The 25,396-nt window shown below is 39.3% G+C and overlaps 1 protein-coding gene across 11 annotated transcripts in view; it reads left to right on the plus strand.

Annotated features, from left to right (window-relative positions):
• Positions 1-25,396, plus strand: part of DNAH11 (dynein axonemal heavy chain 11) — a 372,548-nt gene that overhangs the window by 105,602 nt on the left and 241,550 nt on the right. For 10 of the 11 annotated variants that reach the window (XM_045052477.1, XM_045052478.1, XM_045052472.1 and 7 more), the window contains 2 exons: positions 14,309-14,455; positions 17,739-17,972. In XM_045052477.1, coding sequence (XP_044908412.1) covers positions 14,309-14,455; positions 17,739-17,972 — 381 coding nt within the window. The remainder of the gene's footprint in view (positions 1-14,308; positions 14,456-17,738; positions 17,973-25,396) is intronic. The other variant, XM_045052480.1, reaches the window with a different exon arrangement.

A 25,396-nucleotide genomic window follows, 5' to 3' on the forward strand; every position in this document is an offset into this window, starting at 1 on the left:
TTTTGGCAGTGAAGCCACACAGCCTGGCCTTGCTGCACTCTTACCTTCTTTTCACTCTCGGAATCCGTTTTGGACCACCAGCCACAGCTTTACCGCCTCTGCCTTTTGTACTTGAATTCCTGAATGTGCTCCCTGTCGTGTGACCAAAATAACATGGCAACTGCAGCTTGTGGAATAACAATGCAATTTCACCAGAAAAGAAACCCTTTGTGGGTAGATAACTCATGTGGACATCTTGAGAAGGACTTGAATTCTTGAGGCCCCCTCCTCTACCCCCCACACTCAATTTAACAGTGTGAGCCAAAGTGAGAGGCTCTGCAGTTAATTGTGGAATTTGATCAGCCAGGGAGGTCTGATACCCCTACAGCCTCCATCCTCGAAGCAGAAATTCCCAAGTGAGTTGGAATACCAGAGTGATGAAATCAGTGTGTCTAGAGTGCCTTCAGTGATTATTAGCTGTTGGTCAGCTTGGTTAAGATCAAGTTTTACAGCTGTCCTTCTTCCGGAACCCACCCTGACCTCCCAAAGGCATGAATGATCTAAAGGACTTCTGTGTGGGCCCTGCTTAACTTCAGTGATCAAAATCTCTGGTAGTTGCTTATAGAAATACAAATTTAGAGGTGTGCTTGCAGGATTTATTGGCATGGTGCAACAATATGTGCAACTGATTTGAAGTTACACATGACTCATTATTAACATTATTTGATTCCCCCCCCCCCCTTTAGAAAAACATCCCTTTGTGGGGCGCCTGGGTGGCGCAGTCGGTTAAGCGTCCGACTTCAGCCAGGTCACGATCTCGCGGTCCGTGAGTTCGAGCCCCGCGTTGGGCTCTGGGCTGATGGCTCGGAGCCTGGAGCCTGTTTCCGATTCTGTGTCTCCCTCTCTCTCTGCCCCTCCCCCGTTCATGCTCTGTCTCTCTCTGTCCCAAAAATAAATAAACGTTGGGAAAAAAAAAATTTGGTAGAAAAACATCCCTTTGTATTTTTCAAGTGGCTGGTGTAGTGGTAAAGGCAGACAGAATAAAGGTCCCTTTGTTATGTAGTGCCTTTAAATAGCTGACAATTTTGTGTCGTTGACATTGTTTTTAGCCACTGATTCCTAATAACTTGAGAGATCTTTTTGTCCTAGAAGAGTTTGCACATTTACTCTTGCCTTGTTCACTGCATGGAGTGAAAGCTTCTCCGTGATGGAGCCACACTGAAGACACACAAACCCGCAGTGCACTGAGCTACGTTTGTATTGTCTCATGTGGGGTCGCCCTGAGCCAACTCTGACCACTGAGCCCTTGAAATGTGGCAACAGAGAAACAGAATTTTTAACTTCAGTAAACTTTAATTGATTTAAATTTAAATACTGGCATTTGATGCAGTTATTGGAAAACATGAATGTGTTTGAAACAACTTGAGCATGTGAATCTACTTTGTAATAGTATATCTGATGAAGTCGAAATACAGATCACATATTTTGGATGGAAAATCCAAATTGAGATATGCTGTAAATATACACACCTGATTTCAAAGATTTACTCTGAAGAAAAGAATATGAAATGTCTACTATCTTTTTTATTACATGTTCAAAGTATTTTGGATATACTAGGTAAAATGTAATAATTTTTCCCTGTTTCTCTTTACTGGTTTTATTTATTGTTTTTAGTTTTTGTTTTAAATTTTTTTTAAGTTTATTTTTAAGAGAGAGAGAGAGAGGGAGGGAGGGAGGGAGAGACCGAGACCAGGAGCAGGGGAAGGGCAGAGAGAGAGAGGAAGACAGAATCTGAAACAGGCTCCAGGCTCTGAGCTGTCAGCACAGAGTCCTATGTGGGGCTTGAACTCTGAATGGGGAGATCATGACCTGAGCTATAGTCGGCCGCTTAACCAACTGAGCCACCCAGGTGCCCCTCTTTTTACTTGTTTTAATGTGGCCACCAGGAATCCACTGTAGTAGAAATTGAGGCCACAGTGTATTCTCTAAAACCAAAAGATGAGGAGGCACCTGGCTGGGTCAGTTGGTGGAGCATACAACTCCTGATCTTGGGGTTATGAGTTCAAGCCCCACGGTGTAGAGAGTACTTAAAGATAAAATCTTAAATGAGAAGGTCAGGCGTTCATATGCCCAGAGACGTTTGATGTTTTCATCAAGCAGTGTCCCACAGTGTGGTCGACCCAAATCTACACGAGAGGAAATCTGCCAAGTTGTCTTTTGAGAAATCTCCAAATTTGCAGTGATTGCGCAGATGGCACTAAACTAATGCCCATAATGAACTGTAAATAAGGGCATTTGGAAAGGTGCTTGTGAAAAATGGGCTTAATTTTAGGCGACAGAAAACCCTGCTGGATCTTCAAGGGGCACATATGTAAGACAAGCACAGTGTGTTTCTGTATAGTGCTTGCGTTTGGTTGTGTCTGTGATAGAGTGACTGTGTCTCGGCACAGGAATTTCAGAAATCCGGGTGATGGAGCCCACCTGTCACTCATAGTGTGTTACCACCTTTTCTGACAAGGATTAGTCTTCCTTCAATCGCTACGAGGAAAAGTCTGAAAATTCAAGTGGTTAGTAGAGGGCGTGCAAGAGTGAAGCAGTTTTAGCTGAAATAAGATCAGTGAAAAATTCCACCTTTTTAGAGGAAGCAGAAAGCTGGAGGACTGTTTAGTAGCTAAAATGGTGGAAGCGGGTGCCCTTGAGTTTAGGCTGGGACTGAGGATGGAGTGGGGAAGAGGCAGCAGAAGCAAGCAGATCAGAAGATGGTCATGGTTTTGACCATCCTCCTCTTGTCTCTGTTGACCTTCACGTCCGCAGTGAGAAGTAGAAGCTGCTCACCTAGGTGGAGTTTGTCATAGAAATTCCTGGAGGAGAGTAGGTTCACTTGACACAGCTGGGGAATAGGTCATGATTTAAATGAATGCCTTCATGTGAAGGTAGCCTAATATTCACAGGACAGAGACGTTTAGGTGTGTGACAAGGAAATAGACTACCTCGCTTTAAGTCATAAATTATATATCTCGTGAGGATTAACCTTGATTGTCCTCCCAGAACAGTTAATATAGGGTTAACCACAAATTGTATAACAATATATTCACTTTTTGTGTTCATTTTGTAAACGCGTTGCCCCTGCTTTGATTTCTGTTGCCTCTCTTTTACTGGAGTTCTCTCCACAGCCAATGTATAAGTTACACAACAAAATCAGGAGTATTACAATGTGTGGGTAAAATAAAACATGACCTTAATGTTATGAGATCCAAAAATTAAGCCTTATAAATGTGGCACCCGGCCACTAAGGAGTTTTCACCCTCTTTTTGGCATCTTGAACTCCTGGTCCCGGCCTTTGTTTTGATGTCACCTGTTACAAGTTGTTCAGCTCCAGCTTAAATTCAGTTGGCAGGGCATCTGGCCATAGCAGATGAGCTTTTCACAGAGTACTGTGCGTTCTGGGAACAACTAGAAAAGCTGGATGAAACAGTTAATTAAATCAGTTTAATATGTGCATCAGAGTATTTAAAGAGCATCAAAGAAAAGTCTAGAGTTCAGGGGCTAAGATATGAGCAGAAAGAAACCACAGAGAGATTTGCCTAATGTTTCCTGTTGACTTTTTCTTGGCAACATTTGATGATTTACAAAATATGACAAAGAGTCTGAAAACCTGGTCAGAACTTTGATCAGTATCATGGAACTGAAAGAAAGAGAAAAAACAAAAAATACAAACTGGAACTGGAATTGGGTACCAAGGAAGATGTTAAGCAGAGAATCAGACCATGATAATGAATCATTCTAAGGTCAATTGGGTATGAATGTGGAAAAGGGGATCTACCAAATATGGTATCTAAAAAGTTCTAGGTAGATGTAGATGTAAATTTGACAGGTGCAACAATGAAGTGTATAACATCTGAGAAAAAATGATCTTTGAACAAAAATTTCTTTTTTAAATTTTTTAAAATGGTTTTATTTTTAGAGAGAGCAAGCGAGCACGAGCAGGGGAGGGGCAGAGAGAGCGACACAGAAGATCTGAAGCAGGCTCTGCGCTGACAGCAGAGAGCCTGATGCAGGGCTCAAACTCCAAAAAAAGCAAGATCATGACCTGAGTGGAAGTTGGATGCTCCGCCAACTGAGTCACCCAGGTGCCACAGCGAGCAAAAATTTAAGTTGGATATGCAAGTACTGAGTGTAGGGAAAGGTTGATGGATTTGATTGTGTTAAAGTTGAAAACTTTGCCTTATCAAAGGATACTATTAAGAGATTAACACTGTAAGCCGCAAAGTTGGAAAAGATGTTGGCAATGCCTTAAAAAAAAGACTTATAGGCAGAATATAAAAATAATTCTTACGTCCAAAGAAGCAAGGACAGATGGATAATCCAGTATAAAAGGGGGCAGAACACTTAAGCAGGCTATTCCCAAAAGAAGGTATTCTAAGACCAGTAAACATAAAAAGTTGCTTCACTTCTTAAGTCATCAGAGAAATGCAAATTAAAACCACAAAGAGAGATACACTTGTGCTTCTGGGCAAGATGGAATAGCAGCTGAATTTACCCACCTGCTCGAAAGCACCAAAACTCCAACAAAATATATGAAACAACAACTTTCTTGTCCCTGGACATCAGACAACAGAGGATAACAATTCATGACAGACTTGGAACAAAGGAGATGAGCTCTGTGATGGTCCCATTTGCTTCTTTGAGTGAGTTTCCAAGTATGGGATAGGGAGGGGGAGCCGGGCATGATCTGGTAGGCTCTTTTGAATTGAGGGATCTGAGCTGAGAATCCAAGGAGAACAAGGTAGCTGGAGTTTGCAGAACTGAGTGCCAAAGAGGAAAGAACTGTAGAGCGAGAACCCCAGAAACTTCTGGAGGGGCTTCTTATAGTCTTCAGCAGTGGGAATAATTAGCCCTGGATTACATACTGTTCCAGTTCTGTCAAACAAATCCTTTTTAAAAAATTGTTTTTGTGAGAGAGAGAGAGAGAGAGAGAGAGAGCGAGCGAGCGGTAGAGGGGCAGATAGGGGAAGAGAGAATTCAAGTGGGTTCCATCCCATGAACCGTGAAATCATGACCTGAGCTGAAATCAAGAGCCACTTAACTAACTGAGCCACCCGGACACCCCTGCCAAATAAGTCTTGAAAGCAAGATCCAAGGGCACCTGGGTCGCTCAATTAGTTAAGTGGCTTTTGATTGTGGATCAGATATGATCTCATGGTTCATGGGATTGAGCCTCATGTGGGGCTCCTCGCTGACAGTGCAGGGCTTGCTTGGGATTCTCTCTTTCCCTTTCTCACCATCCCTCCCTGGCTCACATGTGTACTCTAGTTCTCTCTTTCAAAATGAATCAACTTAAAAAAAAAAAAAAAAAAAAAGCAAGATCCAAAAAGATCAAAATATTTGCAAGTAATTTAACTGCATCCCAAACCAAAGCTCAAGAAGATAGGAATAATAATGTATTCAGCTCCAAGCAGAGTAAGTTTTCAATGTTTACAATGTCTGATACACCACTAAAGATTAGAGGACATGTAAAAAGGCAAGAATATCTAACTCTCATAATGAGGAAACGAATCAATCAAAACTGATACAAATGTTAGACAAAGATATTAAAAGTGATAGCTTTATTAGTATGTTCCAAAAGGTAAGTAGGGATGCAGAAAAGATAAAGTTCCATGTGTGTATATTGGACATCTCCAAATGGAGGAAGGGAAACAGAAAAAATCCTGGCAGAATAACAGCCAAGAGGTTTCTGAATTGATGAAAAGAAATCTATAGATTTAAGATCAAGCTTAATTGTGAACACAAGCACACACTACAAAGAAAACTATACCAGGTTAGTCAAATTGGTTATAACCAGTGATAAATTCAAAGATCATCCATAAAGTCATATTATGCACAAGAGAATAAATGGAAACATGATGAGAGGCTTCTCCATGCAAATGAGAAAAGAGTGGACCAACAGCTGTAAAATACTGAAAGAAAAAAAAATCAACATATAAATCTTTATCCAGTGAAAATATCTTTTAAAAGTGAATGCAAAATGAAGATGTTTTCAGACATTCAGAATCAGAAAGATTTCATCACCAGCAGACTGTCAATACAAGAAATGTTAAAGGAAGTGCTTCAGGCAGAAGGAAGATGATACCAGATGGAAATCTAGATCTACACAAAAAAATGTGACTGTTGAAATGTTAACTGTATGGAACCAGACAAAACAGGCGTATCAGCCATCCATTAGAAGGCAGCATGATAAGAACAGAGACTTTGAAATCCTACACAAGCTGCTTCTGTTGATTAGTAGCTATGTTACTGCTTTACTTTTCTGAACATCAGTTTCTTTGTATACCAAATGGGGAAAACAGTAGGTACTATGTCTTTAGTTTCTGAGCAAGGAATAATGTAAAGAGACAAAAATACTTAAAATATAATACTGTAAAAATGGCCACAAATTCTTCCCCTCCATGCATCCAGGCCCTTTTAGTGTCTTGGTGCAATTTTTATCAAGAGTAGAATTCGTTTCTCCTTTTGGATTAGTATGTGACTTGTTTTGGCCATTGTATCATTAGCAAGAGGTCTGACAAGTTCACACACACTGGGACTTACCCCCTTTCTGTTATTCAGAAACCTCTGACCACCCTGTCATGAACAAGCCAAGGCTAGCCTACTGAATGATAGGCATATGCCCATACCCAAGCTACCAGCTGGGTGATCATCACATATACGAGAGAAGCCATTGATCACAAGGGACCACAAACAGGGTAACCAGCTGAGGTAATCCAAAAGCCAACACACACAGTTGGAAGCTAAGAAGTTGTTGCTATTTTAAGCCACTGAATTTTGGGGTAGTTAGTTACACTGGAAAAGCAGATTGATACACGTTAGTTAGGGATTCACATACGCATGTCTCAATACATGAATAGACCAAATACACCAATATCAAGGACTTCTACATACTGCTGATTTAAAATAAAAGATTTTACTCGAAATTTAGAAACAAAAGAACATAACTATCAAGTGCTCATCCACGGAGCTAATCTTCTCTGGTTCATTTTCACTTTTTTTGTTTGTTTTCTTGCTGAAGATACCTTGGTAACCTCATGGCACTGTTTTGACGTCATGGGGATGGAAGAACTGGTGAGGAAATCACGAATTGGTGGATTTCCCCCTTTTTTCAGTTTGTAGAGATAGTTCCTCAGACTTTGACATGACTTGGCATTAGAAAAACTTATACTCACACAATGAGATAGCAAGATCAATTGCACCAAAAGGCTAAAATTAAACTCAAAATATTAAATAATGGTAAGGATATGGGACAGGGGAATCTTCTATCTAGCCATGGGGATTGTAAGTTGATAGAAACACTCAGAAAATCTATTTAGCGGTGACTTATAAACATGAGTATAAGAATACATTATTGGCGTGCCTTGGTGATTCAGTCAATTGGGCCTATGACTCTTGCTTTGGGCTCAGGTCCTGATCCCAGGGTCTTGGGATCAAGCCCCACATTGGGCTCTGTGCTAAGCATGTGGAGTCTGCTTAGGATTGTCTCTTTCCCCTTCTTTCTCTGCCCTGCCCCACTTGTGCATGCTCTCTTTCTCTCTCAAATAAATTTTAAAAGAATACATTATTATCCAGCATTTTTTCTTCTCATCATATACATATGTGAACCGAAAAACATATACAAAAGTTTTCAAACCTACATTATTATTATTCATCATAGACCCAAACTGCAAACCATCTAAATATACTTTAACAGCAGAGTGGTATGTTCCTAAAATGGCATACCACTTAGCAATGAAAAAAAGTACCTAATAACATGAATAAGCCTCACCAACATAATGTTGAATTACAGAAGGTGGACCCAGAAGTACGTATTGTATGAATCTACTCAGGTAAAGATGATGTCCGTTTTTGAGAGGAGGTACTAATGGCTGCCACGGGCAATTAGTTTTTTGGCTCCGAGCACATTCTATTTCTTAACCTGCTCAAGAAAGCATGTTGTCTTTTGTCAAATGCTTTCTCTGCATCTATTGAGAGGATCACATGGTTCTTGTCCTTTCTTTTGTTGATGTGATGAATCACTTTAATTTTTTTTACAGATATTGAACCAGCCCTGCATCCCAGGTATAAATCCCACTTGGTCATGGTGAATAATTTTTTTAATGTATTGTTGGAGCCTGTTGGCTAATATCTTGTTGAGGATTTTTGCATCCATGTTCATCAGGGAAATTCGTCTATAGTTCTCCTTTTTAGTGGGGTCTCTGTCTGGTTTTGGAATCAGGGTAATGCTGGCTTCATAGAAAGAGTTTGGAAGTTTTCCTTCCATTTCTGTTTTTTGGAACAGTTTCAAGAGAATAGGTGTTAACTCTTAAATGTTTGGTAGAATTCCCCCTGGAAAGCCATCTGGCCCTGGACTCTTGTTTTTTGGAAGACTTTTGATTACTGATTCGATTTCCTTATTGGTTATGGGTCTGTTCAAATTTTCTATTTCTTCCTGTTTCAGTTTTGGTAGTGTATATGTTTCTAGGAATTTTTCCATTTCTTCCAGATTGCCCATTTTGTTGGCATATAATTGCTCATAATATTCTCTTATCATTGTTTTTATTTCTGTTGTGTTGTTTGTGATATTTCTTAACCTTCTTAGTGATTACAAGAATTGTATTAACTTTGCTGAAATTTATTAAGATGTATACACGTGATTTTTTTTACTTACCTATTTCAAAAGGTTATTTAAAAATTCAGCATTTGTGTTGTCACTGTATTTATATAAATTTATGTATTCATGCTATAGATGTTAAACAGAATCAGCAGTGTGAATACGTCCAAGTTACATTAATAGAAAATCAAATTGCAAAATATATATTATTTTGTTTTTAGTAGAAACAAAACTAAGCAATGCTTATTACCTCATATTGCCTATAATTATTTACAAAATTTATAACTTAGTCTTTTTGGATTATGTAAGTAATTCATCTCCATTATTGAAAATTTGAAAGGGATCAGAATTATATACTGCTAGATACTTGTACTAAGTGATTATAGTGTTTAATGTGTCTATGTGTATGTCATACATGTTTCAAATTAGAATGTTCTTCAATAATATGTTGAATGTTTATAAAAGGTTTGATTATATGAATATGCCATAATTGATTTAACCAACTTCTAGAATGTTTTTGCAGATCGAGACTTTCAACAATGTTGCACGTCCATTTCCCTGTACTGTCACCAATACTGAGTAATATTATTTAAAAAAAGAAGACTAACGTTTTGACAGGCTGGCTTAAATTTTTGCTCACGTGCAAATAACAGACTCAATTTCATCTTGTTTAGAGAGGATAGACAGTAGACAGGACTGCCTACATTTTGGACATTACATCCACACAAGCATTATCTTCGTGACTCTTAGCCATTAACATGAATAAATGAGTTAATGATTACAAGGGAATGAGTCTTGAGGTGCTCCCTATGCCAGGAGTGATACTAAGCTATTATGGTTATTTTATCTCAGTCTGCAGAGGCGTCTTTCATAGATGGAGCAAATATGAAATTAGATATAGGCAAAAGGCAAGTGCTGAGCTTTGAGGAGGTACACGAAGCTATAGTAATTTCATTTTTCTTGCCCTTTGTTTTCCAGGTGAACATAGGGTAGGCCAGCTAATGTGAACACTGTGTTGATATGCATTTTACAGTATAAAACTACCTAAATGAGTTAATATTTTTTACTCTATTTAGATAGATAAATATAGGTTCTTAAATAAGCTCTCTCTGTTCACAGTTCCCATGTATAGGAATTTCAGCTAACAAGGATTGGTTAAATAACACCAGTCCCCCAACAACATGGTCCAAGGTTAAGATACTATGGTATGTTAACTGCCAATAATTACGAAAAGCAGAAATCTCATTGCTCGTTCTTCACAAAAATCACTGGGTGAATAGCAAATGTGCATGATGCCTCATGGACAGTCATATTATACCTTTTGAAGTCTCTCCATGTTTGGCCATCACACATATGTTACTCAGTTTACACACAGGCAGCAAAGCATGTACTTTGCTACCTCCTTGTCCCTAGAGATGAACCCGTGTACCATTTTATAGATACACATAACTGAATGAGGGAATTTGTAATAAAGTTGGAAGCACAGAGAAGAAATGAAAATGGATCACGCCAGAAGTTAAATTTGAATCAAGTATAGAGGTACTTACAGAAGAGAATGCTCACTGGGACTGATGGCTCTATACCATTTGAGAATTTCTACATTTGCAGCCAGAGGGTTTTAGTGAAAATGAACTTACTGATAGAAATGAAAGCACTTGTTATGGCAAAGTGGATGAAAATGTCCCAAGGGAAGTAAGCGAAATGTGACCAGCCCCTCAAAATAGCTTCACATTAAAGAAACTCTGAAAGAAATTTCAGGACATTAAGAGCTCAAAGGATAAAATGTTGGAAGCTGATCCAAATGTTGAAAGGAGTATGGCGATTCTTGATGACCTAGAAAAGATGCTCACTCTGTATCTTAAGTTCTAAGATGAGAAGGCAAACACTAATCGAACTACCCCGATAAATTTTCAACCAGGTTTTCAGTATTTTGCATATTTTAAGTTACAGTGTACTGAATATTTTTTTAATGTTTGTTTATTTTTGAGAGGGAGACTGAGCACAAGCGGGGAAGGAGCAGAGAGCGGGAGACGCAGAATCTGAAGCAGGCTTCAGGTTCTGAGCTGAGCTGTCAGCACAGAGCCTGATATGGGGCTTGAACTCACGAACCATGAGATCGTGACCTGAGTAGAAGTTGGATGCTCAACCAGCTGAGCCACCCAGATGCCCCTGTGATGTACTAAATAGTTACAGTTTTTATCTCCTTGACATATAACCAAGAGAAAAAGGGAGTTTAATGTTTTAACAAAGTTTTTTAAAAAGTCTGAGGATAATCATAAATTTTCCATTGATTATTAAGATTGCACGGTAATTGTTAAGATTGCACACTACTGTGTGAAGCAAGGACCGACTGCCTCTCTTTCAACTTACTAGTGGATGGATGTACCTGATTTTGTATAAGCTGTAAACTGAGGGAATAACATTTCAGTGTTTCTTGGTAACCTTTTACAAACCTATGTAAGATATAAGGACATTACTGACTTGTTTGTGATTTGAAGTGTTCAAATCCTTTCAATTTCTTTAGTGAGATAAAAACACGGGCCTATAAGGCACTAATTTTTCTTTTTTTTTTTAAAAAAAAATTTTTTTTCAATGTTTATTTATTTTTGGGACAGAGAGAGACAGAGCCTGAACGGGGGAGGGGCAGAGAGAGAGGGAGACACAGAATCGGAAACAGGCTCCAGGCTCGGAGCCATCAGCCCAGAGCCTGACGCGGGGCTCGAACTCACGGACCGCGAGATCGTGACCTGGCTGAAGTCGGACGCTTAACCGACTGCGCCACCCAGGCGCCCCTAATTTTTCTTTTTAATTATGAAAGGGTATTGTAAACATTGACCTAGTAAAGAATTCTGTTTTTCTGTTAAAAAATCTAAAGAGATATTCATAGAAACGGGACAAATTTGATGACACCAGGGTCCACACTAGTTAAAAAACAAAACGAAACAAAACCAATAGCTATATTTCCTCAGAATCTTTAAATAGAAGACAGAATATGAAAGCCCCTGACTTCAAACATGCCAGGGATAAGTATCAAGAGCACTGGAAGCCATGGGGTTTGCATTTCCTGGTCAATGATTGATAGACTAGAAGACTAGAAGTTCTTTTGAAACTGTTGTCTCACCAAAGCAAAAGTGTCTGAGAGAGTCTAATGGTTGAGGTCTCATTGATCCTGCAGCTTTTCACCTGAATATTGTTAAGGCCCGTTACACGGTAGAAGCCATTAAACCTCTGTGCCCTTCCTAGCCACTTGAGCTGTGCCAGTGAGTTGTTAGATTATTAGAGATACTTTCTGTGTATAAATGTCCTCTGGGTAATATACAGGGATGGAGGAGAAGAGGATAACCCCAGCAGTGATCATCAGCTACTGCTCTGTCTATCTTTAAGCGAGAGTCTCAGAAACTCATCTTTTTTAAACTCTGATTTCTCGCCATGGTTTTCTTTAATACGAAAACTGCAAATACAGCGCGAATGTTAAGGCCAAAAGCTTCAAAGATTAAATCACTCCTAAGGAGTTGCTTACCAATGTTGGTGTTGGCGTTCTCATGCAGGAAATTTAGATAGGTTGGTGTTCCTAGAAGCTGCTATTGGGATAGTTTTCAAGTTCAGTTAAACTGAATTTCTGGAAAAGCTCATTACAGGGATGTCACCTGTATGCTGCTGGTAAATGCTATATAGCTTTAAACCATCTTCTGGTGATCAGCATCTTTCATTTTATTTTTATTGAGTTAAAGTTTACATAACATGAAATGAACCATTTTAACCTGTAGGATTCGGTGGCATTTTGTACACACAATGTAGTGCAGGTATCACCTCTATCTAGTTGCAGAATACCTGCACTCCAGAATAAAACCCCACGCCCATCGAGCAGTCGCTCTGTGTTCCTTCCTCTCTCCAGCCCCCAGCAGCCACCAATGTGCTATCTATCTCTATGGATTTACCTATTCTGGACATTTCATATAAATGGAACTGTCTCATACATGGACTCTTGTGAATAGCTTCTTCTATTTAGCATCATGTTTTCCAGGTTCACCCATCTTGTATGTAACAGCACTCCATTCCTTTTTGTGTCAGAACATTATCCCATTGTATGTATGTGCCATGTTTTGTCCAGCCATCCACCAGTGGGCATTCGGATTGGCTCCACCTTTTGGCTCTTAATACTGCTATAAACACATGTGTACAAGGATTTGAACATTTGTGTACAGGTACCTGCTTTAAAATACTTTGAGTATATACCTGGGAATGGAATTGCTAGGACTTATAGTAATTGTATGTTTAACTTTTGAGGGACACCAAACTGTTTTCCACTCAGCAGCGTTTATTTGCACCATGTGTGAAGAGAGACCTCTTCTTCCCATTCCTGATACTTCCTCTAGTACACTGTCTGTGACTTTGTCTACCCCAGAAGAGGTAGAGCAGCAGAAGAGGTAGAGAGCTTATTGTTCTCCTTGTGAGTCTGCCCTGGGAATGCATGTCTTTTCTTTTCCTCTGTGCCAGTGTTTGTACTAAAGAGGCCTGTCCTAGTCTGATGCTGATAGGACTGGATAGACAAATACTGCTCTTCTAGTATTCCGTATTCCAGTTAGGATTTAATCTCCAAATTGGCCACTAGCTGAACAAATGTTGATCTGTGTCTTTTCATTTAGTTTTATTTTTCAAGTAGTCTGGGACCTATGGTCAAGTTCAGCATGCTGCTTATTGGGGGTTCCTTTGCAGATGCCACAATTTAGGATATAACAGTTAATGATGCCAGAAGAATTTGAACTTTGTAGTTGAGGCCTGGATTTGGAGGTTTAAAATCTAAAACCCACTCATTTTTAACAATGTCAGCTTGACAAAGTCATCTAGTATTTCAGCTCCAACTTTCCTTATCAATACAGATGGGGAAATTTAGGGCACCTGGGTGGCTCAGTCAGTGGAGTGCCCCACTCTTGGTTTCAGCTCAGGTCATGATCTCACAGTTCATGAGTTCAAGCCCCACACTGGGCTCCATTCTATCATTGAGGAGCCTGCTTGGGATTCTCTCTCTCTCCCTGTCGTCTCCCTCTCTCTCTGGCCCTCCTCTGTTCATTCCCAATCTCTCTCTCTCTCTCTCTCTCTCTCTCTCTCTCTCTCTCTCTCTCTCTCTCTCTCTCTCAAATAAACTTTGAAAAAATTTTTAAAAATGGGGAAATCCTATTTACTTTCCTGGTATAACAAATATACTGTAGGGCTCACTTTAATATCAAACCAAGTACACAATAACATAAGACATAATACGAGAGTAATATTGTATGTAACTCAAGTTTTTGTTTCAGAAATTTTAACATAACCTTATAGTAGTAAATGATTTTTTAGAGTAAAATAATATATCTGAATTTTAAAAACTTGACCACACAATTCCCAGTATGATGATTGCTAACAGGTATATGGTGCAGGTAATTTGGTAAGTGTCTAATCTTCAAGGGTAACTTTTCATGATAACCATTCACCACCCAGCACCTGATGATGCAGCCAACGTGCCTGGCCCCTTCTCTGTCGAGGTCATTTTAAACTCTGGAATTTAAGGAGTGATTTTTATTTTGAAGGAAAACATTTCGAGACAACTCTCTAACTATATAAAGTTTTGTGAATTCGTATGGCATTATCTCTAGATTACCAGAATATATCTCCAGTAAGAAATGCTCTCATCTTTTCAAATTATCTTAGGTAACACGTCACCTTGCCAAACTCTTCGACAGCATTGCAGATCTGCAGTTTGAAGGTGAGGATGTGTCTACCCCCAGAGCAATTGGAATGTACAGCAAAGAAAAAGAATACGTCCCATTCCAAGCTGAATGCGAATGCATAGGCCATGTAAGATATGATTATAAAGTTGTCTATACTAAAGGAGTATTTTGGGGATAATGTTTTTTGAGAGAGGGCACGCACAAGCGAGAGCGGGAGGTGGCGGGGAGAGAATCCTAAGCAGGCTCCATGCCCAGCATGGAGATGACCTGGGGCGGTCCCACAACCATGAGAGCATGACGTGAGCCAAAATCAAAAAGAGTCAATTACTTAACCCACTGGGCCACCCAGGCTCCCCTCAGGGTAATTTTTAAAGGTTGAATTGAACAAGAAAAGAAGTCAACTCCTGTCACATCAGTCGCTGGTTAGTTGCGTGCTCAGAGTTTCCTGTTTGCCCACGTCCAGTATGACTGCTGTGCTGTGCCAAACTCTGCCATGCTTCCCAATTTCTGCTCCTTTGGCTTCAGCACATCAGAGAGTCTCAGAAATGCTAGCAGTCGAGCTGGTCAGGAAGCATTGTCACAGATTGAATGAGTGGACGCCAGAATGAAAAGCCAGTTCAACCCAGTGACCGAGCCTCCTATAAAGCTTATTGGTTTCGTCACAGAGAGTTTGAGGAAAGCAGCACCTTGGCAGTAAAGCCTGTTTTAAAGAGGCTTGTGTCTGGGGCGCCTGGGTGGCGCAGTCGGTTGAGCGTCCGACTTCAGCCAGGTCACGATCTCGCGGTCCATGAGTTCGAGCCCCGCGTCGGGCTCTGGGCTGATGGCTCAGAGCCTGGAGCCCGTTTCCGATTCTGTGTCTCCCTCTCTCTGCCCCTCCCCCGTTCATGCTCTGTCTCTCTCTGTCCCCAAAATAAATAAAAAAATGTTGAAAAAAAAAATTTAAAGAGGCTTGTGGTTCAGGATTGTGATGTGAATGTTGTAAATGGCTGCTCATAAATAAAGTCGACTGAATCTACCAGGCCGATGTCCCATACTCTTAATTACCACGTGCACAGACAGTTAAGGCAGCATATTCTCTTCTTGCACAGCCAAATACCTGAAAAATATTCTTAATGGTTAAGTGCAAGAATGGCTCATTATGATTTATGAAAGCATTCTTGGCGTTTTCAGATGATGTAGAGAAATTGCATCTTTTTATGATGATGCTTGAGCAGATTGAGTTAATCCAGAGAGTCACGGAGAACATAGCCTCCATTACAGAACTGTTGAGGTTGAGGCAGGTTCCTTAAATTGTCCCTTGCTGAAATGTGATGGGAGCCTTTAAAAAAAAAAAAAAAAAAACAAAAAAAACAGGGGTTTTCTTTATTCCCCTCTGTTCCTTTTTAATATTGTACCAAGAAATCCTGCCAAATGAAGGGGAAGCAGATGGTGGAATACTTTGATTAAAGTGTATTTTTTGATCTCTTGGGGTCTTTAGGATATTATTACAGTGATTAGAAAAAGTCACCATAAACTATCTTGACAAAAGCGTGTTGCTGTCTGGTAACCTCCCCTGCAGACTGGTAAGCCGACTGGCGTAGTGCCCAGAAGGACGACAGTCCATTTGACGGATGTGGTTGTCACTAGCAGGAGCCCTTGGTATTGAAAGTTTTCACGGTGCTCTAATTTATTCTGTATAAGCAAGTTAGGCTAGAGACTCGAGCATATACCACATTCAGTCTCTAATTGCCTTTGTTTTATAAAAAGATGCTCTTTACGTCTTTCCCTCCCTGTGCTTTTATGATTGGTTCCTCCCAAATTAGACTATTTGTATTTTGTTAGATTAGTGTTTATTGAATACCTACTATGTGCCAGATGCTGGGTTAAATTTCTGGGGATCCAGAAATGAACAAGACATGTTCACTGTCTTGGAGGAGCTCTTAGTTTTCCTGGAAGAAATGGGTAATTATAATGAATTATAATGAAGAAATGGATAATGATAATGGGAAGTGGTAATTGTTTTCACAGAGGATTGGGAAGAGGCTGATGAAATATCAGAAAGGGGAGGGTTTGAGCAACATCGCATCAGTTTATTTCTCAAATCATGCTGAACGAAGTTGCCACTCTTGGCATATTCGTCTGAGCACGAGGCGATACATCACCTTATATGTGTATTCAGTCTTCCCAGATGGACTGGAAAGTTCTTGATAACAGGTGGCCATGTTGAGGACCTGGATTCCAGAGTACTCTGGGATATGCTCACATGCTGTCTGATTTACTGAAAGAACTAGTTGCTGGGTAACATCAAGAGTTGGGCTTAGTGACCCAGTTGGACTTAGTCATGGTGAGACTGGAGACCCTGAACTCAGGCAGGTGAACAGTGTCCCATTACGTAGTCAGAGGAGAAAGCTCTCGGGATGTTGGGCCCGCTGCCAGCCAGTGCTTCCTTTTTCTTTCAGTAGAGAAGGCTGTCAGCTCATCAACTACCTATCACTCTTTCCAAGTCCTCTGGAGAAAGATACTCTAGGAATGAATGTTTCTGCCATCTTCACAGAGGCAGACAAAGAAAACAGTTTTAACATTTTCACAATCTCATGTGGTCTTTGGAATTTATTTATTACAGTCATTTTTTATTGAGGTCGATTATTTGCAAATAGTATGTGTATTCTTTTTGTTACGTAACACCCATGGAAACACATATGCGGGTAAATATAACAAAGCATATTTGAACATAATAGAAAACTGGGTAAAATATATTTGTGGGGGCAAAATAAACTTGGGTTTTTTTAAAACAAAGATTAACTTTCACAAGTCAGCAGTTGTCCTCTCTCTTACACTTTCCTGCTGTCTAATTTTTGACAAGTGTGAAGATGAGAGCCAGTAGGGAATATAATTAAGACACTTGCTGAAAATACTTTGTCTTAAGAGTAAGAAATAGGAAGATTTTAGAGAATTTTCAGTATATTTAAAAATTATCAAAAAGAAACATTTTTAAAAAATCAATCTGCCATTATTCCCAAAGCTCTAGAATCTTACTCTAGCGTATTACTCTGTAGATGGCTGTGATGTTTGGTTTCTCAGAACACTGTGCATTACTACAGGGGGTCTCAATCCAGGACCCCCTTGTCTTCACATCTGAGAGACAGATAGTTGAGAACACATGTGTTGAGGCTACAGAAAGTTACTGGGCCGTCTAGCAGGTGAAATGAGATGAGCGCTATCCTGGGAGAGGACAGGTTCGTATAGGAAGGACTTCATCCGTTGTTGTTCGTCTTCCATTTGTGTTCTGCCTCTTCCAGTTTTCTCTGTGGGTTTAAAATAAGTCCACCCTAGGCCCCACCGTCCACATGGCCTTTGAGCTTATAGGAGGATGGAATTTTCCCTCTTCCGTAGTTCAGCCTGTGCTGAATCATTTCATTTTGCTTCAAAAGGTGGAAACGTGGCTGCTGCAGCTTGAACACACTATGCAGGAAACTGTGCGACATTCCATCACAGAAGCCATAGCAGCCAGTGAGGAGAAACCAAGGGAGCTGTGGATCTTCGATTTCCCTGCTCAAGTTGCACTAACAAGCTCGCAGATCTGGTGGACGACAGATGTAGGGATAGCCTTCAGTAGGCTGGAGGAAGGCTATGAAACGGCCCTAAAGGATTTCCACAAAAAACAGGTATTTTATAGATTCATAATTTTGAGACTTGACGGGACTTGAAGAGGTAAACATTCATTCATTCATTCATTCATTCATTCATTCATGGAGGGCCTTCTGTGTGCCAGGCACTATGCTAGGACTATTTCAGCAATCAGTTGTTTAACTTTTTCATTTTCTAGCTTTGTGTTATCCTTCTAGTTTGCTGCAGGGGTTAAAAAAAATCTCATCCATTATCCCCCAAAGCTCTAATATGTCACAGTTACCTAGATACTGTGCCTATTTCTTTGCTTCTGTGTAGGACTCTCTTCATCTAGGCTAATGATGTATTTATTACAAAATATGTACATGATTTGAATGACTCAGAAAGATGGAGGGCTGTTCAGCAAAGACAGATGTTTTCATGTATTTTGGGTTTTGGTTAATTATAAGTCACAGATGAGCAATTTTGGAAAACAACCTATTTTGAATTCCATGTTATTCGCCCCAGTTAGGCTATGACCTCTACTTAAGCCTCCCATCTTAAGGTGAGCTCATAGTTGTGAAACAATTCAGAGATAAGGCCTTTCTGTCGGCTTTTCGATTAAGGGAATACTAGGCTTGAAAGGTATTTAAACATTAGTGTGTCTGCCTTTTTGTTTTGAGTGGATCAAGTGTCAATCGAGAGATATTAAGTAACTTGCCCCGTGTCGTACAATGTGTAAGTAACACAGGCAGGGGCAGCAGAAGTCAGAATGCTTTCCACGTCTCTCCATTACTGGTCCTCCTAGCAGTACTTGTAACTCAGTCCCTTAAAAATCAAATAGATTCAGAGGGGGAAGGATATTTGTAACGTTAACACATTCAGGGATTCTAGGTTTTAGCGGGTGCTGATTATTTCTTTTAATTTTGCTTTAATCTTGAGTGGAGACAACCTGATTTGTTTATGTTACTAAGAGTTTTTGTATTGTTTGCTTTTGGGGAGGAATATATTCTTGATAATCACCTTGAGGAAACTAGGGCATTGGTTTAAGTTACAGGATTAGATTTTTAAAAGTGGCTGGTTTCCTCCTAGGGTCAAGAGCTTTACAGTTCTAGTTGCTGCCCCTTGGATGAGGAAGCTAAGTAGTTAATTTTTTTTTTCATCAACCTTAATAGTAAATTAAATTGCAATTAATTATATTATGGTTTTATTATAAAAATACCTTTCTGGTTAATTCATTGATATCTGTGCTTTTATTGTAAGTATGTTCATTATCTGTGAAGTAAGAATTTTTAAAAATAGTTACAATATCCTTTTTAAGTTTCAGGTATAATCAATCATTGCTCAGACTTAAATTTTTCAACATAGATCCTCCTCCTCTATTTTTCCCTCACTTCATTTAATGGTCTCCTTGCTTCCAGTGTATCATTTTGTGTGATTATTAGGATATTCAATTGCTTAAGACCGTAAATGATATTTTATGTATATTTCTTCTATCAACTTTATTATTTTCGATTTCATGATTTCTTATTAATGTTTATTATTAAAAATTAAGAAGAAGAAAGTATGGGGCACCTGGGTGGCTCAGTCAGTTTAGCTTCTGACTCTTGATTTCGTCTCAGGTCATTATCTCCCTGTTCGTGAGCTCAAGTCCCGAGTTGGGCTCTGTGCTGAGTGTTGAGCCTACTTGGGATTCTCTTTCTCCCTTTCTCTGCCCCTATCCTGCTCAAGCTTTCTCTCTCTCTCTCAAAATAAGTGAATAAACATTTTTTAAAAAGATTTAAAAGTGTTAATTAAAAAAAAAGGAAGGGGCACCTGGGTGGCTCAGTCGGTTGAGCCCCCGACTTCACCTCAGGTCATGATCTTGTGGTTTGTGAGTTTGAGCCTTGCATTGGGCTCACTGTCAGTACAAAAGCCGGCTTCAGATCCTCTGTCCCCGTCTCTCTGCCCCTCCCTACTTGTACTCTCTGAAAACTAAATAAACATTAAAAAATGTGTTTCTAGGTATTTTTTTGATGAACAAAGTATAAATTGAAAAAGGAAAATAACTTTTCTTTCTTTCCTTCCTTCCTTCCTTCCTTCCTTCCTTCCTTCCTTCCTTCCTTCCTTCCTTCCTTCCTTCCTTCTATATCCAGGTCAGTTTGCATATAGTGCAATAATGATTTCAGGAGTAGAATTCAGTGATTCGTCCCCTACATGTAACGCCCAGTGTTCATCCCAACAAGTGTCCTCCTTAATGCCCATCACCCATTTAGCCCATCCCCCCCACCCAAAACCCTTCCAGCAACCCTCAGTTTGTTCTCTGTATTTAAGAGTCTCTTCTTTTTTGTCTCCCTCCTTGTTTTTATATTATTTTTGCTTCCCTTCCCTTATGTTCATCTGTTTGGTATCTTAAATCCCACATATGAGTGAAGTTACATGATATTTGACTTTCTCTGAGTAATTTTGATTAGTATAATACACTCTAGTTCCATCCATGTTGTTGCAAATGGCAAGATTTCATTCTTTTTGATTGCCAAATAAAAGTCCATTGTATGTGTGTGTGTGTGTGTGTGTGTGTGTGTGTGTGTGTGTGTGTGTATGTGTATATATATATGCATGCCACATCTTAATCCATTCATCCATCGATGGACATTTGGGCTCTTTCCATACTTGGGCTATTGTTGATAGTGCTGCTATAGACATTGGGGTGCAGGCACCCCTTTGAAACAGCACACCTGTATCCTTTGGGTAAATACCTAGTAGTGCAATTGCTGTTTTGTAGGGTACTTCTAATTTTAATTGTTCCATACTGTTTTTCAGAGTGGCTGCACCATTTTACATTCCCACTAGCAGTGCAAAAGGGTTCCTCTTCTCTGCATTCTCGCCAACATCTGTCATTGCCTGAATTGTTAATTTTAGCTATTCTGGTGTGAGGTGGTATCTCATTGTGTTTTTGATTTGTATGTCCCTGATGATGAGTGATGCTGAGAATTTTTTCATGTGTCTGTTAGCTATCTGGTTGTCTTCTTTGGAAAAGTGTCTACTCATTCTTTTGCCCATTTCCTCACAGCTATTTGTTTTTTGGGTGTTGAGTGTGATAAGTTCTTTCTAGATTTGGGGTACTAACCCTTTATCTGATATGTCATTTGCAGATATCTTCTCCCATTCTGTTGGTTACCTTTTAGTTTTGCTGATTGTTTCCTTCACCGTACAAAAGCTTTTTATCTTGATGAGGTCCCGGTAGTTCATTTTTCTAAAGTTTGTTTGTTTGAGACAGAGTGTGAATAGGGGAGGAACAGGGAGAGTGCGAGGGAGGGAGGGAGGGAGGGAGAGAGAGAGAGAGAGAGAATGAATGAATCCCGATGTGGGGCTTGAATTCACAAACCATGATATCATGACCTGAGCTGAAGTTGGATGCTTAACCAACTGAACCACCCAGGCACGCAATAGTTCCTTTTTGCTTTTTTTCTCTTACCTCCAGAGACCTGTCTAGTAAGAAGTTGCTGTAGCCAAGTTCAAAGAGGTTGTTGCCTATTTTCTCTTCCAACATTTTTTTAAATTTTAAATTTTATTTTTTAAAATTTACATCCAAATTAGTTAGCATCAAAAATTAAAATTAAAAAAATTAAAAATTAAAATTAAAAAAATTAAAAAGAGAGATTGTTAACTAATCCAACTAGTTAGCATCTACTGAGAGGATCACGTGGTTCTTATCCTTTCTTTTATTGATGTGATGTATCACATTGATTGATTTGCAGATATTTAACCTGCCCTGCATCCCAGGAACAAATTCCACTTGATCATGGTGAATAGTTCTTTCAATGTATTGTTGTATCCAGTTGGCTGATATCTTGAGAATTTTGACATCCATGTTCATCAGGAAAATTGGTCTGTAGTTCTTTTTAGTGGGGGTCTTTGTCTGGTTTTGGAATCAAGGTAATACTGGCCTCATAGAGGGAGTTTGGAAGCTTTCCTTTCATTTCTATTTTTTGGAACAGCTTGAAAAGAATAGGTGTTAACTCTTCTTTAAATGTTTGGTAGAATTCTCCTGGAAAGTCTTCCCGCTCTGGACTCTTGTTTTTTGGGAGATTTTTGATTACTGATTCAAATTCTTCACTGGTTGTAGGTCTGTTCAGATTTTCTATTTCTTCCCATTTCAGTTTTGGTAGTTTATATGTTTCTAGGAATTTGTCCATTTCTTCCAGATTGCCCAATTTATGGCATATAATTGCTCATAACATTCTAGTCTTATTGTTTATATTTCTGCAGTGTTGGCTGTAATCTCTCCCCTTTACTTCTTGATTTTATTTATTTGGGTTCTTTTTGTTTTTGATCAAACTGGCTTGGTTTTATCAACTTTGTTAATTCTTTCAAAGAACCAGCTCCTGGTTTCATTGATCTGATCTATTCTATTTTTTTTTTTTTAATAGCATTGATTTCTGTTCTAATCTTTATTTCCCATCTTCTGCTGGTTTTGGGCTTTATTTGTTGCTCTTTTTCCAGCTCTTTTAGGTGTCAGATTAGGTTGTGTATCTGAGATCTTTCTTCCTTCTTTAGGAAAGCCTGGATTGCTGTGTACTTCCCTCTTAGGACTGCCTTTCCTGTGTCCCAGAGGTTTTTGGCTGTCATGTTATCATTTTCATTGGCTTCCATGTGCTTTTTCATTTCCTCTTTACTTTCTTTGTTAACCCATTCATTCTTTAGTAAGATAATCTTTAATCTCCAAGTATATCTAGTCTTTCCAATTTTTTTTCTCTTGGTTTATTTCGAGTTTGATAGCATTGTGGTCTGAAAATATGCACGGCATGATCTCGATCTTTTTGTACTTGTTGAGGGCTGATTTGTGACCCAGTATGTGATCTATTCTGGAGAATGAAGGAAAATAATGTTTAGAAAACTTAACCATAGCATTCACAGATTCTCTTCCCATAGATAACCATGGATGACATTTTGGTACAGAGACATCAAAAATTTTTCCTCTCTCTGTCTTTTTTTTTTTTTTTTTAATGTTTTTAATGTCTGAAGGAGAGAGATACAGAGCATGAGTGGGGGATGGGCAGAGAGAGAGGAACACAGAACCACAGAAGTTCCAGGCTCTAAGCTGGCAGCACAGAGAGCCCGACACAGGTCCTGATCTCACAAACCCTGAGATCATGACCTGAACCAAAGTCGGACGCCCAACTGACTGAACCATCCAGGTGCCCTAGTCTCTCTCTTTCTATGTGAATGTGTAGACACCTCTCTCTCTCTCTCTCTCTCTCTCTCTCTCTCTCTCTCTCTCTCTCTCTCTCTCTCTCTGTATAAACACACAAGCGTGTGTGTGTGTGTGTGTCATTGCCTAGCTATTTATATAAATAAATTTTTGTTCTGATATATATCCATGTATCTAAATCTACACAGAAAAAGTAGTTTGTTGTTTTTTTACCTTCAAACATTATTACTTTATATTTTCACTCAATATGTTATCTACATTTTTGCTTGTCGTAAATTATATATGTATATAAATTGACACTAAAAACCACCAAATAGTATTCCTTTATATGGATATACCAGAATTATTTCCTGCCTCCTCTGGGTCTAGTCTGAGAGTCTGAGTGTTTAGGCGGCCCTGTTGTAGGTTCTGTGGTTCCAACAGTGAAGGTCCTCCTTTCAGTGTGCTTGTGTTCGAGTTAACTGTTAATAGATTTTACCTCACAAGGACATTGCAAACCTTTATTCTGATCTCCATGTCCTATTTTATATGCTGCTGTTTAATTTTTTTTAATCAACCTTTACTTGTGTTACTTTATTATTATTTTTTTAATTTTTGAGAGAGATTGACAGAGTGTGAGCGGGGGAGGGGCAAAGAGAGAGAGAAACAGAATCCGAAGCAGGCTCCAGGCTCCAAGCTGTCAGCAAAGGGCCCAACATGGGGCTCGAACTCAGGAACCGCAAGATCATGACCTGAGCCACTCAGGCGCCCTACTTGTGTTACTTTAAATCTTAGATTTATCAACATATTTAGCAGTGACTTTGCTCTTTTTTTTTTTAACCCCATTTCTTATTTTGAAATTCATTTCCTTTCTTCTTGTAATGTATCTCTTAGGGGTTGTGAAGTGATGGATAATAAGTAGGAAATTTTTTGATCCCTTTATTTTGATTTCCTTCTTCATATTTGAATCCTAGATTTCTTATTTAAAAAAATTTTTTTACTATCCATTTATTTTTGAGAGTGAGAGAGAGACAGAGCATGAGCAGGGTAGGGGTGGAGAGAGGGAGACACAGAATCCGAGCTGTCAAAACAGAGCCGGACGCAGGGCTTGAACTCAGGAACAGTGAGATCATGACCTGAGCCAAAGTCAGACGCTTAATCGACCGAGCCACTCAGGCACCCTGAGGCCTAGATTTCTAAGTTGAGAATTACTTACTTTCAGAACTTTAAAAATATTGTATTATCTTGTGCCCATCATTGTTTTTGTACACTTTAGGTCAAATTATTTTTACTTCATAAGCAATCTGTCTTTGGTCTTTGGTTCCTTTTATAATCTTTTTCTTTTTGTGGTTCTGATGTTTTATTCTATTGTATCTAGTTGTAGATTCCCCCCTGACCCCCCGTCCCCCACCACTGCTTTTAAAATGCAGCCTGCTAAGGACTTTGTGAACTTCTTGAATCTTCAGTTACATGTCTGTCTTCAATTCTGGAAAAGTTCTCTCCATTTTTTGTTTGATCGATGCCTTTTTCCATTTGCTGTATTTTCTTCATTTACAATTTAATCTGCTATATGTTGGGGTTTCTCATGCTGTCCTTCCTCTCTTTTAACCTCTATCTCATATTTTCAAACTCTGCATTATTTGTGTTGTAATTTAGGTACCTTTTTTTTTAGGTAACTTTTTGAATAGTTTATTATTTGGTAATCTTTACATCCAACATGGGGCTCAGACTTACAACCCCCAGTTTAAGAGTTGTGTACCCTACCATCTGAGCAAACCAGGACCCGCTCAGGTGATGTTTCGAATCTATCCTCCACATCACTAATATTTTTTTTCTTATAGGTTGATGATGAAGAAAAAAGAATCTAGGTCCAGATTATGTACATTAAAATGTCAACTCATTCGCTGTGGTTCATTAGCTGTGTTGCCTTGGGTGTCTTAAATAACCACTCCGTGCCTCAGCATCATAGTCTGTAAAACAGTAATAATAACAGCACCTGTATCACAGTATTGCTAGGATTGCGTTAATGCATTTAAAACACCATTTAATTTTTTTTCAACGTTTTTTATTTATTTTTGGGACAGAGAGAGACAAAGCATGAACGGGGGAGGGGCAGAGAGAGAGGGAGACACAGAATCAGAAACAGGCTCCAGGCTCTGAGCCATCAGCCCAGAGCCTGACGCGGGGCTCGAACTCACGGACCGCGAGATCGTGACCTGGCTGAAGTCGGACGCTTAACCGACTGTGCCACCCAGGCGCCCCTAAAACACCATTTAAAAGTGCTCGACAAAATTATTTTTTTTAATTTTT

The sequence above is a fragment of the Felis catus genome, chromosome A2 (genome assembly GCF_018350175.1).
Source record: "Felis catus isolate Fca126 chromosome A2, F.catus_Fca126_mat1.0, whole genome shotgun sequence".
In the NCBI taxonomy this organism is placed as follows: Eukaryota; Metazoa; Chordata; class Mammalia; order Carnivora; family Felidae; genus Felis; species Felis catus.